Raw genomic sequence first — 14,732 nt, forward strand, 5'->3', positions numbered from 1 at the left:
AACATTAAAAAATATAAAAATCTAGTTTAATAAAAAATTATTTTTTAAAATAGTGTCATCTCAAATTATATAATGTTTTCTTCCTCACTTTTACTTCTTCTACTTGTTTTTCTACCTTTTGAACAATTCTACTACTTCTTCTAACTGGTTCCTGTACATTAACTTTCCTTCTCTTTGAAACATTATACTCCCCAAACTCCTGTTCCACTTGATTTATTTCATTTTTTCGATGTGGCTGGCTACTAGGCTGCACACTTGGCTTTACAAAATTCCTTATAAAGGGCCAAATGTGTTCAAAAATAACTGTCCAATTGTAATCGTTCGCCATATTTATCATCAGATTATCCAGGTTTACATCCACTTCCCTAGCGATTTTCGAGTAATTTGACGAAGTCTCGTTGAAGTTTATACAGTTTGAAATTAAGAGTTTAATTTCAGCCCAAACACCTTTTGGAGTTCTGTAATAGTCGTTTCTCAGCTTTTCTCTAATTTCATTTAAGCTAATTGGTCTTGGTATATATCGCCAGTATTCGTATACCCATTCATGTGATCTCAATCCATATTCTTCTACGTACTCGAATATTCCATATTTAGGATCTCTACTCATTAATAATAATTTTAATTTTAATAATTATTATCTTGTAATTTTAATAATTATTATTTTGTAATTTTATTAACTATGATAGATAAAATTAATTACTGGATAAGGTTCAAAAACTTGTCTTTATGTTCTTGATTTAATCCTTTTGACTTGATTTTACCAAAAACTTCTTCCAACTTTGGTTTGATTTCATCATTTAAATCCAAGTTCCAACAGTCAACCCACTGAATTAACCAGTAAACGAATATAAATTTACCTTAATTTTCTTATCGTATGATATGCTTACAGAGTTGTGGCCGATTTTATACACATCTTCAATTACTCTTTTTAACTCGGTTAATTCCAGAGTTTCATCTGGTATTTCACCATTTATATTAAAATTTAAACCATTAAGAGTCTGTTTTACATTCTTTACTTCAGTTTCAATAATCTGTCCATTTATTTTACATTTAACCTTTGAACCAACTTTCACACTTGATAAGTTATACGGACTTATCAAAAAATCTCTAAGTAGTGTTAACATAATTTCTGGACTTGTAAATACACAAAATTGACCAGGTTCTCCAAAAACGGACTCAACCAATATACATCCAGTCACACTCATATCATCTAAATTCCACAATTAACCAAATTTATAAATATATAACTAAATATATAACCAAAATACCCGTAAAAACATATGATTTGTCAAGAACCTTAACGAGAATTGGAAACCATTGTTGCGTAATCCAGGGCACATGTGTGTTATAGCGTTCAAATATACAGTCTGGTGTTAAAACAATATAATCTCCCACTTGGACGTTAAATTTATTCTCAAATACATCTGATTTATTAGTGAGCCAATCTCTTGTATCTGGCTTCAAAAAACATATACTTGTTAGATAGTCCTGTTTCCCATTTTCACTCTTAACTCCGCAGTCTATACAAAAATATCTTTTGCAAAGCAGAGGGTCGAAATAGTTTACAATCTCCATATCCTTATCGTATCTCATGTGACCCTTATACTGTGCTACAGCACACGGGTAATGGAAGAACCTTCCACAGTCTACACATGGTACTGTTGCGAAGTTCGAATCACAAAATCCACACTTTTCGTAACTACTTGTAACAAGAATTTCCTAATATATTATGAATAATTTAAGTATAAAATAGTGTTAAATTTCTAAAACTCACTGGGAAATTAATTAATTTTGTCGATTGGTCGATTTTGACCTGTGATGTAATAATACATGCTGAATGCGCAAATATATTACCATTTGAATTAATACGTTTTGATAAGTTATGATAATCCTCAAGGTATGACCGGTATCTTCTGTGGATGTTCATAGGCCCTACTATTGTGTTTTCATAAAACTTACACCCCGGGTTAAATGAATGCCCTTGACTAAACAGGGTGGTGGAGAACTTCTGAGTCTGACTTCTAGTCAAATTTGTATAGTATCCATCACTACTCATTCCACACAGTATACAAAATCTTTCCTCAATTTCTTCTTCTTCTAATTCTCCCGGTTTATTCTGGTTTAGTATTGATATTGCCCCTATAGTGTTACTCAATTTCTTGGCTGAATCTATCTCCTTAATCTTATAGGAATCCTCATTAAATCCTCTTTTTGCTCTTAGGCTATACTTTTCACTATCTTCTTCCACTTCATAACTTCTTCTTGTGCTTGCTCTTACTGATCTTCTTACTGACGCGTCATTTTCATGTGACTCAGAATCTGATTCTTCTGGTGATTCTTCGTAGTCAGAATCCTCTGATTCCTCTTCATCCTCTTCTCTCTCTAACACCTGTGGCTCAATCGTCACTGTACGACCAGCGCTTGTTAACACACCATCAGAACTTGTAGAATTAACCACTGAGTGTAAATCTGAAGGTGGCTGTGTGGTCGCCACAGTATTTGAAAAACGTCTTGGCGTATGCAAATCTTCAGACTGTACAATTTGTATTGCTTCCACGAACTCGCTCGGTCTTTGTGAGGGAGGTAATGACAGTATTACTATTCCATTTTTGTCAGTCACACTCCTGAGTGTTACGTAAGAATCCTTCGACAGAATGTAATTACTATGCTGTTCAACTTTGTTGGCATAGTTCTTACATACTATACAATCTTCTATGCTACATTCCACGCCATCATTATTATTTTCACCATTTTTATCATTAGAGTTTTGCAACAAATGAAGAAATTGGTCTACAATTCTCAGTAAATTTACATCAGTTTCAGTGTTGTGTGATCTGAAATACTCATCAAATCCTCCCAATCTCATCATTACACCATATAACAGCCCATTATTATCAACGTCATTCGTTACTCCATATGATACATTATGATATCTACTAATTGTTGCCCCGATGTGTAACAGTACTGTATTTAGTTGTTCATTCAGAAATGCAACTGGCCCACCAAAAAGTGCCTTCGTAATCATTTCATATGTTGAATCTCCTTCCATGGTAATTTGGGAGTCTGAGAAACTTGAAAAGTACCTTTTAAGTCTTAAATTCTCAGGCTCAAATCCTCTGTATGGTGCGTTAATGTAACTTTGTATGTGTGAGTTATAGTCAGACACTGTCAACTGATAATTCGGGGTTTTGTCCATCAAAGTTTGAGAGTCAGTTGAAAATAGCGATAACGATCCATATTTTCCACAAGTAACGAATTTGTGTCCCATCGGGTGCCACTGAATATCCAGCCAACTCGCGGAATTTTCAAACGAAATTGTGTTTATTACCGTTCTTGTTGCGATGTTATACACCATAACATCGGATGGTTGACATAATATAATACACAGGTCTTCGCTCACTGGGTTATATTTAACTTTAACAACATGCAATTTGACTCTTTTTTCGGCAATAAATTTCCCATAGTCTGTGAAAAACGATACTCTAAAAACTGAATTTGTTCCACTTGAACCATTCACACAAGCTTCCTTATTCATCAATTCATCTGCTATACACACATACTTGTCATTACATGACCATTCCAGCGATACGATATTATACATGCTTTTATCATTAACTGTTCTATTAACGCTACTTGTTCTACTAACACTATCTGTGATTGTATTAGTGGCGTTATTAGTCCCTAGCGTTAAAACATAATTTTCAAAATCAAAATTTAAATCTTCAGAATATAATTGTTTTGGTACAAATTTACCGTTTTCATATTGCCACAGGAAAAACTTGTTATCTTTTGAAGCTGTTACATAGTCCATTGAGGTGTTTGAGAATCTTATTTGTGGTGAAATTCCGCATTCATTTCCCAAAAAGTTTACAAACAAATTATCCAAATCTCCCGATTCCTTAACAAATGCTGGCGTTTTCCCAATAAATGCTGGCATGATCAAGTTACTTGAATTTTTGAGGTAATGCATAACTGGGAAATTAAATGTAAACGACTCGAATAATGACGCATTGACGAATGTGAAATCTGGAATAACAGTGTTAAAATACTTTTCAATTGACGAACTATGATCTGACTCCCACAGGAACTTGTTTATAATTCCTGATCGGTTCGGTTCCATCTCATTCTCTTCCACATCATTTTCAAATATATTACTTTTGTTATATTTAACTCTACCACACAAAGTACACATATTAACACATGTTGATGTATTCTTCATATTAGAATCACATTCACATCTATCATCCACACTATTATCATTATCAGATGGTGTAATTGGGATTTTCAACAAAATTACTCCGTTTTTATCAGTTAAATTTCTGTATTTCCCCTTGACATTGAAGTTATTATCATGGAACGTATCATTTTTAATACAATGTACTATTGAATTAAAGGTTACATTCCTACTACTACTGTTATTATACTCCATGGGTTTTATACCCAGGGCAGCCAAACAGTTTGAGTCTGAAAAGTTAATGCTAATATCACACCCTGTTACTTCGTGGTTAAACAAATCCACTATGTACTTGGGCGCAACTTCGTTGTATATGTTATTTCCTGACGACGACGTAATCATGTCTCTCATTCTATACACTTTTAACACATTATTTTTATCCAAACTTATTATTATTGTATTTTCTATACTAGCCTCCCAATTCTTTCTATCATTGAAATCCACTCCTTTCATCGAGATATCTTCTATGTTTTTCGGCACCCAGGTGGCTGTTGAAGTTGCAAACTTCAGAAACACAATATCATTGACGTTATTTATTACTTTGTGCGGTCTGTAAAAGTTAACGTTAATCTCCCATAAGTATATCTCAGAGTTGTACTGTTCTGTAGAAAGCGTTGTATTTGAGGAGATAATGAACGAATTTGTTGGATGTATATCAATATGGTTAATTGGTCCTGAATGCCTTTTAAGGCTCATAATTAGTTTACACGTTGTAACGTCCCAAAGTTTAATTATCCCTTCTGATCCTCCTGTTATTATCACCTCCCCTGTCTTATCAAACTTAACAACTGTCACTTGCGGTGGCTCAATATACGTAGAATCGTCTTCAAGACTATCATCTACTGAGTTCTGGTGTGACCAAATATTTATCAGGTGTGTAAGCTTTCTCGACAGGATCACATAATCTAACGATATATTATGTGTATTTGGTGTATATTGGGGTTTTATTGTTCTCTGGAGCAGTCTATTGTACACATTTCGATATCTACTTGATATTGGTCTATTCCATTTGGAATATTCTATAGCTTTTAGTTTGTTTTGGATGGAATCTAGTGATTTTTGTACCACGTCAAATGTGTCAAAATTAACTTTGGCTTGCAAATTGTCCAAAAACTCGTAAAGAGCTGAGGAAATTAATTCTGATATTGTATTTAATTCCACATTTTCATTATTTTCATCTGATGGATCTATTTGGTGGGAATCTGACTGATTTGAATCTACAAATTCTCTTTTCTTTATATGTTTACTAAATGTTGACTGTAATAGGTTAAATGCCTCGATATTAAAGGCTTTTACTTGTGTTTGGGGTGTGGTTTGATCATTTTCCGGCTTCATTCATATTATTTGTTACGATTATTATATCATACATTTGCTGATCTATCACTATTTGTGATTTTTCTTTATAAAATATAAAATAATTTACAGAAATAATTTATATAATACATATTAGGTCAAAAACATGTAAAAGATATTTTGTGTAAAAAATTTAGATTTATTCAGCCTCATCATCTTTGATATATTTATCGACAACGGGATTTTCCATAAGTGGTTTTTTATCTCGTTGTTTTGATTTGAATTTGAAAAATTTAAAGGACGGGATGCGAAAATTAAATGGAAGGCACTTATTGCGTATCCTAACTGTCGAATCTGCTGTTGTCAGTCTCGATGATCTGGAACTTACACTAGTTCCAGTCCCAAAAGTGTGTCCAGGGGAAACTTTATTTAACGTCAAGTGACTAGAAGAGTTCAATGGTTTTTCATCATTAAACTTATGTCGATCTACATTCATTTATTATACTGTCAGTATATAATTTATAAATAAAAATATGATATATAATTACATTGTCTTGATGTATTTTCATCTAATGTATCGAGTTCATCAATTGCATTTTTAACCTCAGAATAAAACCTATCCGAAGCCAATTCCGTATTATGTGAATACATCTTATCTCCTAAAAACAATTATAACACACGAATAGTGGAAAATTTATAATAATAAACAATATTGTATTTATACCTGAAATCCATGGATGAAATAATGCTTCTTTTGCAGAAAATCGTTCACTTGGATTTTGTTTTAGAAGAGACTTACAAAAGTCAACTGCGAGTTTTGATTTGAGTAGAGGTGAGTCATGTAACCAGTTAATTCGACACTTTACGATATTTTGTGCATACTTTTCGTACGGGAATTCAATAGGGAATAGATTATTCCCGAATAGTAGCGTATAGAGTATGACTCCGCATGCCCAAACATCGCTCTTCATTATATTATGTAGATTAGTTTCTTGTGAGATAATCTCTGGAGACAGATACTGTATTGAGTGTTCAACAACGACATTGAACTTTGAGAATTCATGTGTACTGAGTATATATCTCGTCCCTTTGAGCACAAGTGTTTTATTTTCCTTCTCCAGGAATACTAAGTTTTTCCCGCTAATTCTCCTGTGGACAATATTCATTCCATGTAGAGCTGACAAACATCGAAACAACTGTCTAAAATAACACGATAAATCATATTCACTGTATTTATGACCATTCATAACAGTCCGGAACAAATCGTTTCCACTAAAAAAGCATTAGTTATGAATATGTGATTGTGTAAATTTGGATTAACCATCACCATATCAAAGGATGAATAAATAAAAACATACTAGTAACGTTGAATTACGTAATAGACGTAATATTTATCGAAAAAACAGTCTTTGAGTCTGAGTACGTTAGGGATGGAGTTGATTTTGTTCTTTACGAAGAGGTGGTACTCATAACGGATCGTGTTAACCTCTTCGAGGTCCGAGGCATAGATCTTAACTACGTAATCTCGTTCATCTTTTATTCCGCGACACTCTCTTACTTGGAATTTTGCCTAAACTCAATTATAAACTTGCATATTTGTATTCTATGAACCATTTTATCTACCAATATTGATTTATAGCTGTATAAAAACTAACTCCGTTGAATATCCTTTTTCCAAGTGTATATTCATTTTCGAATTTGGCCGAGAAGAATCCCATTATTGCTATAAAATAAGGGAATCCATTAATTTAAGTATAAATCCCGATTATTTAGTTTATTAAAAAAGGGTTTAGGGTTAAATAGCTTGTAACAATTTGTATAAAGCTATTTTAACAAATTTTAAAAGAATTTATATGTTAAACATAAAAATTATGATATAAAAGTTTAAATGTAATTTATGTTATTTCTTGTTAATATATTTCAAAAAAGTGAGATTCGGCATTAAAAATTTGAATGTATTGCAATAGGCAATAGAGACGCAGTTATATGGAATTAAAAACAAAACAAAATAGTCTAAATATTATACAGAGTGTTAAAAGGCACTAAAAAATACACTTAAAAGGATAATTATAATCCGACAATTTACAGTAATAACCCGGGGTGATTATACAAGGTGTGAATCAACAAAAAGAATAAAATTAGGACAAAAAATTAATTATAATTAAAAATACATGAAAAATACTAAAAATATACATATAAAATATCTTTAATACTAAACGCCGTACAGCCCTAGATCTGAATTTGACAATACGTTATATTCAAAATTTTGTTAATTATGCTAAGTAAATTTATCAAATTATTATCGCAACTCTTTTTTAGAAAATTTTACATAGTAAACGGATTTACTAGACCACCATGGGCGAATATTTCAGGGTCCGCTCGGTAGAAGGTCTTAGACAGTCGGCTTCTGAGCCCACCGATCAAGACCAAAACCTTAGAAGCTACTTCAAATGGTTAAAAGTTGTTGGCAAAGGCAAAGAATCCTCAACCATCTCCAACCTTTCCCTTTCTCAATCAGACCATCTCTGTTCTATTTCGTTTGGAACAAAAGTAATTTTTAGAATTATTTTTTATCTAATTATATCTATTATTTAAAAATTTTTATTTATTTTATTTTAATAATTTATAAATATTTATTGTTTTTTTAAAAATTTGAATAACTTTTTTTAAATTTTGATATTTTAATTAAATTATTCAAATTAACTAGAATTTTATGGAATCATCTTCATTGATGCCTTAGGTTAAGTTTTATGACTATGAAGAACAGCTGTTTTGTTATACTTATAACTCTTCCAAGAGCTTTGTACGCTGCGCTTCCTTCCGCTCTGACTCGAAGCTCGCAGCCGTTTCCGACGACTCTGGAAATGTTGATGTCGTAGCACTAGAGTTGAAAAGCTTGCTTCGACGTTTCAGAGCCCACGAAGGCGCTTGTCACTGCCACTCCTTCTCGTACGATAAACTGAGTCTGTTGTCAGGAGGTGACGACTCTGCCGTTAAGCTCTGGGACGTTGCCCAGGAAACCTGCTCACTAACACTCGACGGACATACAGACAGAGTACGCTCCTTGACTCCCGTTCCAGGAGATTGCAACCTTTGGGCCACTGCATGCTACGACAAAATCGCACGCGTATATGATATTAGAACACCTGAAAAACCAGTTACAAAGCTAGAAATGGACTCCCCAGTTGAACATGTATCTATCTCGTCTTCAGGCTTTAGGCTTATTACCACAGCAGGAAACCAAGTTAAGGTGTGGGATATTTCCTCAGGTTTAAAATTAGAGTTGACGGTCTCCCCTCACTTGAGGGCTATCACGAGGTCCTTTCTATCAGACGACGATAATCTTTTGATCACGTCATCACTCGATGGGACAGTTAAATACAGCGACATCAATAATGGCCTGAAAGTCAGTCATATGTATAGATTTGATGGTGAAGTCACTTCATTTGACTTTAAGTATAATAACGTGTTAGCCGTAGGCTTATCCACATCAGATTGGCTGATACGTTATAACAACAAACTTGACTCAGGTAACGATATTGGAAGTTATGTGCAGAACGGTTTGGAAACAGTTAGAGTAGACACAGTGAGAGATAGTGTGGAAGTGATGGGATATAAGCCAATGAAGCTTGGACTCCTAGACCGCCTAGTTAAGACTTTCCAGTATAAAGCCGCCATGGATTTAGCCCTTACCCTGACGTAATTATTACTCAGTTACTCACTCTTAATTATTTATTACTCCCACATATTTTATATTTTTTAGGACTGCACATGTTTACAATTTAATTGAGCTCTTGATTGTAAGAGGGACGCTATCAACTGCAGTTAAAAACCGGGACGAGAAGTCGATTTTGCCTTTGCTGAAATTCGTCTCAACTCAGCTTAACAAGGACATTAACAACACGAACCTGTTACTGGAGTTTTTAATCACCATTTTGGACAACAATCACTGGCTCAAGGAGTGTACAGACGAGGCTGTTCTTGCCGAGATGAAGCGGATTCCTAACAAAATTAACCTTGAGCTGTACCAACACACAATTCTTCTAAGGCTCAAAGGTCTCATTGACCTAATTATATAGATTAATTTCTCTAATAACATTACATTGTTAATTTATTGCTAATTATATAAAAAATTAGTTTATAATATTAGAAACTTCATTGTGTACTTTAATGCAGAAGGGTTCCAAAATTCCCAAGTGTTCTGAAATTTCTTTCAGCAAGTCATTTATGACCTTTAATTTGTAATATTTTTTATCATTCACTTGTTCTTTAAATAGATTACTCAAGTCGACTTTACCATTGAATATACTACTTGATAATTCCTCCAACTCTTGTGTGTCCAGCTCACCACCATTAATGTAAACGTGTATATTAGCAAGAATATTGAAGGCCATCGGTAAATATAGACAATTTAACTTATTACTAAGACCAGAATCAATATACGTTTTAAGGAAGTACAGGAGGTGATAACAGTCAATTACATTCAACTGGTAAAATTTATTACCAAACCTTTTGAATAAACAATGGGAAAGAAACCCGTCAGATAACAACTTAGGGTCAATTTTAGTTGCGTAATATGATATGTTAATAACATCCCTTAAATCACACTCTTCAGTGTACACTGATTTAAACCTGCTCAACACTGCTTTGGAGGCGGGTTCCAGCTGATTATCAACGATTTTAAGGGATTTGACCCAATATATTATGGAGAGAAGTTTTGAGAAATCCTTTGCATAGTTATATTCATTTATTAACTCCATGAATATTCCGTTTCCCACTCCGTTAAAACTGTTCAAATCATAAACACATTCGTTAAGAAAGTCATGCAAATATTTCCAATTGCTAATATAATCATGGGAATAGAATCTTTTGCCATTAATTTTCGACAAAGTGTTTGAGTCAGAGAGTAAAATGAACTTTAAAAATATTATAAGCGATTCTCTGTAATTATTCAAATTATGGTCATTGACGTTGATTTCCGTTCGGTTATTTGAAATTGACCTTATTATCTTAACAATTGAGTTAATTAAAGCCAACTTCTCTCTTTTATGTATACTGTTCCAATTATGTATAACAACTGAAAAGAGCCCATAGTAGGCCCACTTGGTAACATCATCATAGTGGTCATTACGCAATAAAGATTCTTTATGCTTGTTTAAATGACATATTAAACGGCCTGGCAAGTGGTATATATGATCATTTTTCTTTTTTTCATCAGATTTAAATACTGATTTATGGTCAGGATTTGGTAATTCTCTAAAAAAATAATAAAGAAAGTCATTAATTAAATCTTTTAATAGATAGGAAATACCCGGTTGGCTGTGTATTGTTCTTAGTGTATAGATTATAAATTGAAGTGACAAAGTTAAAATGGAGCCATTTTGTACTGGGAACATTTGAAAACTTGGTTAATCCATTCATTTACTAAATTTACATAATTCTTACTTATGAAGAATTGTACTTTACAAAACATTCATTTATGTTACAGAATTAAATATATAATTTATTACGCGATATTTAGTAAAGTAAATTATAGAATTCAAATAGTGGTGTTAAACTATTAATTATTATTCATTATATAAATATTTAAATTTTAAATAATGCTGAATTATTGTTGTGTATTAACTACATAATTTGTATCATAAGCCTTCCATGAATTGTGTACTGTATTTTTCAACTTTTTACAATATTTCTCATACTAATGTAGATTCCACAAGTTATGATCATTTTTTTATATAATTATGTGCTTTTTTCAATAATCTTATCCGTCTACTCAATTAGTTTATCTTACATTAATACACATAATACTTTTTTCACACATAACAAAAGAAAAGGCTTGAATGTGGTAAGCAGAACCGGTGTATGTGTACCCGAGGATGTCGGCTTATTCGGACGTACAATGATATCGTATGAATGCTTCTATACGAAGGACGGACGCACTCAGACTGGTGACGAGTGGGAGGCTGAGATGCGGGAGGAGACTAAGAGGAACTTTCCCGGCGTTGACAAGAAGGTTAAAAAGGTGAAAAGGGTCGACGTGAACAGCACAGAGCCGGACGCAGGCTTCAAAAGGTTTGAGATTCCAGCTCCCTTTAATCCTACTAAGATGCTCCTGAGGGAAGGGATTCCATATTTGACTATAAGCGTTTGGGCTCCAGGCCTCAATGTACGTGATTTCACTGTATTTTTAAATTATTCTCAAAATGACTACCCCGACGCTTATACACAAGATTGTACTATACTACCTAGTGATACTACTGAACCAAGTGAGTTAGACGAGTATTACACTACTTTTGAGAATGCAGAATGGGAGAAACCTCATAAATTTTCATACCACAGCACTTACAATGATCTGTTTAACCGTATGGAAAAGCCGGATTATGGCTACGCTGATGTGGATAATGATTTAGTGAAGCCACCTCTGATATTAATAAACTTCCCCAAAAACACTATTGTCAATCAATGGGAGAGGGCGACGTTTGGTTCTAAAAGGGACCCTAAGAAGAGGAAACAGCTTTCCCGAATACAAAGGGCATACAGACCCTTTTCTCACATTGACCTCAGGGACGTTAAATGTATATATAAGGACTCCGCTCTTCAAATTACTATGAAACTTACTCACATTACTCCTCCTCCCACTCATCAGAAGAATTATAAGCTAAACATATCCACCGGTATTTTTAATTACTTTTACACAAATTATACTATTAATACATAATATTTTATTGATTTTAGAGGGAGAAATAAAACCTCCTAAGACTTTACCCTTGGAGACTGTTCATGGTTGGATGTACAACTGGCACTACTTTAGGAAGTATGACTTGAATTTTGACCTTTCTAAGTTTGAGTTACCTGAGCTTACGGATCAGAACAAGCCGAATCTAGTGGACGACATGACGCCTCGTCAAGTAAGACGCTTCATTAAGGAGTCTGATGAGCTGAGTAAACTTGATTAATATACTACACCACATCACACTATCTAATACGACTAATTGAAGTAAAATATATCTAAATATTTCCATAAATCATTTGTAAACAATTGTTTGAAATTTTTATTTGTAATTTTGCTCGCCATCTTTAACCAGTAACACATGGCATTCCACTTGGTCATGCCCTCGGTCGGCCACTGACTGGGATCATGCCGCTTGTATTCTGTTATATAACCTATGCTATAGAATGCCAGAAGTACCATAAGGAATGCACCAATCAATTGAATTGGAAGCATAATTTGGTCACCCCCGTTGTTACCTATCATACCTGGGAACCCTAACGCCAACATAATCTCATGGCACATATAAAATATAATAGAGAGTGCAGTAGACATTTTGGGTTGATTAATGATGGATCTTGATATATGAGAATCTCTGTAGTGAAGTGAGTATATAAATATAAATGCTAGAGATATTTGAAGTGGCATTAATATGTCAAAAGCATGCCAAAATCGACCATCTGCATCTGTTTTCCAAAATACTGTAGGATTAGACCATCCACACATTGGTTGAGCAGGATCCTGAAACCCATACAACTTTCTAAGGGTTGCAAATATGAGAGGTGGAAATGTGGTCAGAATAAGGAGTACCATCTCAATCTTATCAATGAGATAGAATGGCACGATCATACCAGGAGCTATAGCAGGATATATTGTGTAGACTAGACCCATACCGACAAGAACCATTAAAACTGGTGAAACTATTGCAGGATTAATATCACTTGGTCCAAAGTATTCATGTGTTGATGGCTTAACATAGCAATATGTCCATAGAGAGGCGGCTATCAACGATATTGCTAGTGATATCACCATATCAACAAGTACTACAATATAGTCAGAATTCCATTTCCTCCTATTACCAAACATCAAAGTACTTACATAATGCATGAATGAAGTAATAATTGGAAAGGAGTTTTCGCCAGCAATATACCATGGGAAATACTCATATTCCATAGCATAAACCATAACCATGTTAATTCCAAACACAAATCCAGATGCTGCAATAACCCAGTAAAAAACAGTGACGTGACCCTCGTCACCAGGAATAAACACGAAAAACAAAATGACGAATGTGACAAAATTGGACCAAGACCAAAATATGGATATATATCTAATCCACTCTTTGTCAAAAATAGGAGTAATAGCCCTACACTTAGCGGCGTCGAACTTTTCTTTGAGTTGGCCGAATTGAGATTTAACTGGGGTGTATTTGGTTGTAAATTCATCAGCACTACTAACAAGAACACTTCGATATTTACCTTCTTTATCGGTAACAGCATTGTATTTTTCAGTAACATCTTTGTACTTATTGATTACAGTAATGGCCTTTTCAACAATATTGGAATCATTAGCACTAGAGAGATCAGATAGGGCCTTTTGGAGAGAACCTTGAGCTTGGTGATCGGCTCCTACGGCATTAGCAAGTGCGGTGGCAAGTTCCCTTAGTTCGGCTTTAAGTTTTTGTTTTTGAGCATCATCACCTTGAGCTGGGTTAAGTCCACTGGCATTGGCTAGTGCGTTTGCTTTAGCATATAATAGATTGGCGTGATGCCAAATCTTTTGTTCACCAGGACTACTACCAACTTGATCACCAACTTGATTTTGAAGTTTACCGGCCTTAGTGACATTGAGCATTCGGTTGTATATATGTTCGACAGCTTCAAATTCAGATTTGACCTTAGCCTTCTCACCAACTAGTCCGTTGTATTGAGTTTCCAATTGGTTGAAGTTGTTTATTATTTCAGAAGCCTGACCAGGATTAGTGGCTAGCAGTCCAGCTCCATTGGATAGTTGTCCGGCTGGAGTAGTAAGTCCACTAAGTCCACCAACACTCTCAGCCTTGGTTTGGAGTACTTTGGCCGCAGCCTGCAATTCTTCTGCTTTATCTTTAAGTCCATCACCTAGAGAACTGTCTTTGACATCATACTTATGAGCATCACTAAATCTTCTTCGTTCATGAGGATCACTAATGTATTTATCGAAAATGTCAATAATATTACCAATGACCATACTGGGGAGACACCAAAGTTCGAGAGCACTTGCCATAACCCTAACGAACACACTGAAGAGATTCTCTGGAAGTTTGAATCTCATTAGTGCATATGGAGAAGCACTGTAAACAAGCCTAATGTTGAGCATCATAGCAAGACCAGCAAAGGTATAATTCACAATCTTAATTGGGTCGTCTCCAGCCATTTATTGCGATAACCAGAACTA

The 14,732-nt window shown here is 34.3% G+C and overlaps 6 protein-coding genes across 6 annotated transcripts, besides 11 other annotated features; 2 read left to right on the plus strand and 4 right to left on the minus strand.

The window, feature by feature from the left end:
* Window positions 1–55: 55 nt before the first annotated feature.
* TA16925 (uncharacterized protein) lies at window positions 56–5,569 on the minus strand (the record flags this gene model as incomplete). Its single annotated transcript, XM_948651.1, has 5 exons — window positions 56–599; window positions 701–825; window positions 858–1,210; window positions 1,269–1,719; window positions 1,775–5,569. 5 exons carry the CDS (start codon window positions 5,567–5,569, stop codon window positions 56–58), a joined length of 5,268 nt encoding a protein of 1,755 aa, XP_953744.1.
* Window positions 5,570–5,726: 157 nt separating this feature from the next.
* On the minus strand, window positions 5,727–7,245 carry TA16920 (protein kinase, putative; the record flags this gene model as incomplete). Its single annotated transcript, XM_948652.1, has 5 exons — window positions 5,727–6,013; window positions 6,076–6,186; window positions 6,252–6,799; window positions 6,886–7,097; window positions 7,183–7,245. 5 exons carry the CDS (start codon window positions 7,243–7,245, stop codon window positions 5,727–5,729), a joined length of 1,221 nt encoding a protein of 406 aa, XP_953745.1.
* A 637-nt stretch (window positions 7,246–7,882) lies between these two features.
* On the plus strand, window positions 7,883–9,606 carry TA16915 (uncharacterized protein; the record flags this gene model as incomplete). The annotated part of the gene is made up of 3 exons (XM_948653.1): window positions 7,883–8,077; window positions 8,268–9,226; window positions 9,291–9,606. The coding sequence occupies 3 exons, from the start codon at window positions 7,883–7,885 to the stop codon at window positions 9,604–9,606; spliced, it is 1,470 nt and encodes a 489-aa protein (XP_953746.1).
* Window positions 9,607–9,660: 54 nt separating this feature from the next.
* Window positions 9,661–10,948, minus strand: TA16910 (uncharacterized protein; the record flags this gene model as incomplete). Its single annotated transcript, XM_948654.1, has 2 exons — window positions 9,661–10,783; window positions 10,839–10,948. The coding sequence occupies 2 exons, from the start codon at window positions 10,946–10,948 to the stop codon at window positions 9,661–9,663; spliced, it is 1,233 nt and encodes a 410-aa protein (XP_953747.1).
* Window positions 10,949–11,246: 298 nt separating this feature from the next.
* Window positions 11,247–12,483, plus strand: TA16905 (uncharacterized protein; the record flags this gene model as incomplete). Its single annotated transcript, XM_948655.1, has 2 exons — window positions 11,247–12,201; window positions 12,263–12,483. 2 exons carry the CDS (start codon window positions 11,247–11,249, stop codon window positions 12,481–12,483), a joined length of 1,176 nt encoding a protein of 391 aa, XP_953748.1.
* Window positions 11,259–11,327: a sequence feature (1 probable transmembrane helix predicted for TA16905 by TMHMM2.0 at aa 5-27).
* Window positions 12,484–12,515: 32 nt separating the features above from the next.
* Window positions 12,516–14,711, minus strand: TA16900 (Tpr-related protein family member, putative; the record flags this gene model as incomplete). The annotated part of the gene is made up of 1 exon (XM_948656.1): window positions 12,516–14,711. One exon carries the CDS (start codon window positions 14,709–14,711, stop codon window positions 12,516–12,518), a length of 2,196 nt encoding a protein of 731 aa, XP_953749.1.
* Window positions 12,684–12,752: a sequence feature (10 probable transmembrane helices predicted for TA16900 by TMHMM2.0 at aa 12-34, 364-386, 393-415, 420-442, 455-477, 497-519, 526-548, 582-604, 625-644 and 654-676).
* Window positions 12,780–12,839: a sequence feature (10 probable transmembrane helices predicted for TA16900 by TMHMM2.0 at aa 12-34, 364-386, 393-415, 420-442, 455-477, 497-519, 526-548, 582-604, 625-644 and 654-676).
* Window positions 12,900–12,968: a sequence feature (10 probable transmembrane helices predicted for TA16900 by TMHMM2.0 at aa 12-34, 364-386, 393-415, 420-442, 455-477, 497-519, 526-548, 582-604, 625-644 and 654-676).
* Window positions 13,068–13,136: a sequence feature (10 probable transmembrane helices predicted for TA16900 by TMHMM2.0 at aa 12-34, 364-386, 393-415, 420-442, 455-477, 497-519, 526-548, 582-604, 625-644 and 654-676).
* Window positions 13,155–13,223: a sequence feature (10 probable transmembrane helices predicted for TA16900 by TMHMM2.0 at aa 12-34, 364-386, 393-415, 420-442, 455-477, 497-519, 526-548, 582-604, 625-644 and 654-676).
* Window positions 13,281–13,349: a sequence feature (10 probable transmembrane helices predicted for TA16900 by TMHMM2.0 at aa 12-34, 364-386, 393-415, 420-442, 455-477, 497-519, 526-548, 582-604, 625-644 and 654-676).
* Window positions 13,386–13,454: a sequence feature (10 probable transmembrane helices predicted for TA16900 by TMHMM2.0 at aa 12-34, 364-386, 393-415, 420-442, 455-477, 497-519, 526-548, 582-604, 625-644 and 654-676).
* Window positions 13,467–13,535: a sequence feature (10 probable transmembrane helices predicted for TA16900 by TMHMM2.0 at aa 12-34, 364-386, 393-415, 420-442, 455-477, 497-519, 526-548, 582-604, 625-644 and 654-676).
* Window positions 13,554–13,622: a sequence feature (10 probable transmembrane helices predicted for TA16900 by TMHMM2.0 at aa 12-34, 364-386, 393-415, 420-442, 455-477, 497-519, 526-548, 582-604, 625-644 and 654-676).
* Window positions 14,610–14,678: a sequence feature (10 probable transmembrane helices predicted for TA16900 by TMHMM2.0 at aa 12-34, 364-386, 393-415, 420-442, 455-477, 497-519, 526-548, 582-604, 625-644 and 654-676).
* Window positions 14,712–14,732: the final 21 nt, after the last annotated feature.

This window comes from Theileria annulata, chromosome 1 (assembly GCF_000003225.4).
Source record: "Theileria annulata chromosome 1, complete sequence, *** SEQUENCING IN PROGRESS ***".
In the NCBI taxonomy this organism is placed as follows: domain Eukaryota; phylum Apicomplexa; class Aconoidasida; order Piroplasmida; family Theileriidae; genus Theileria; species Theileria annulata.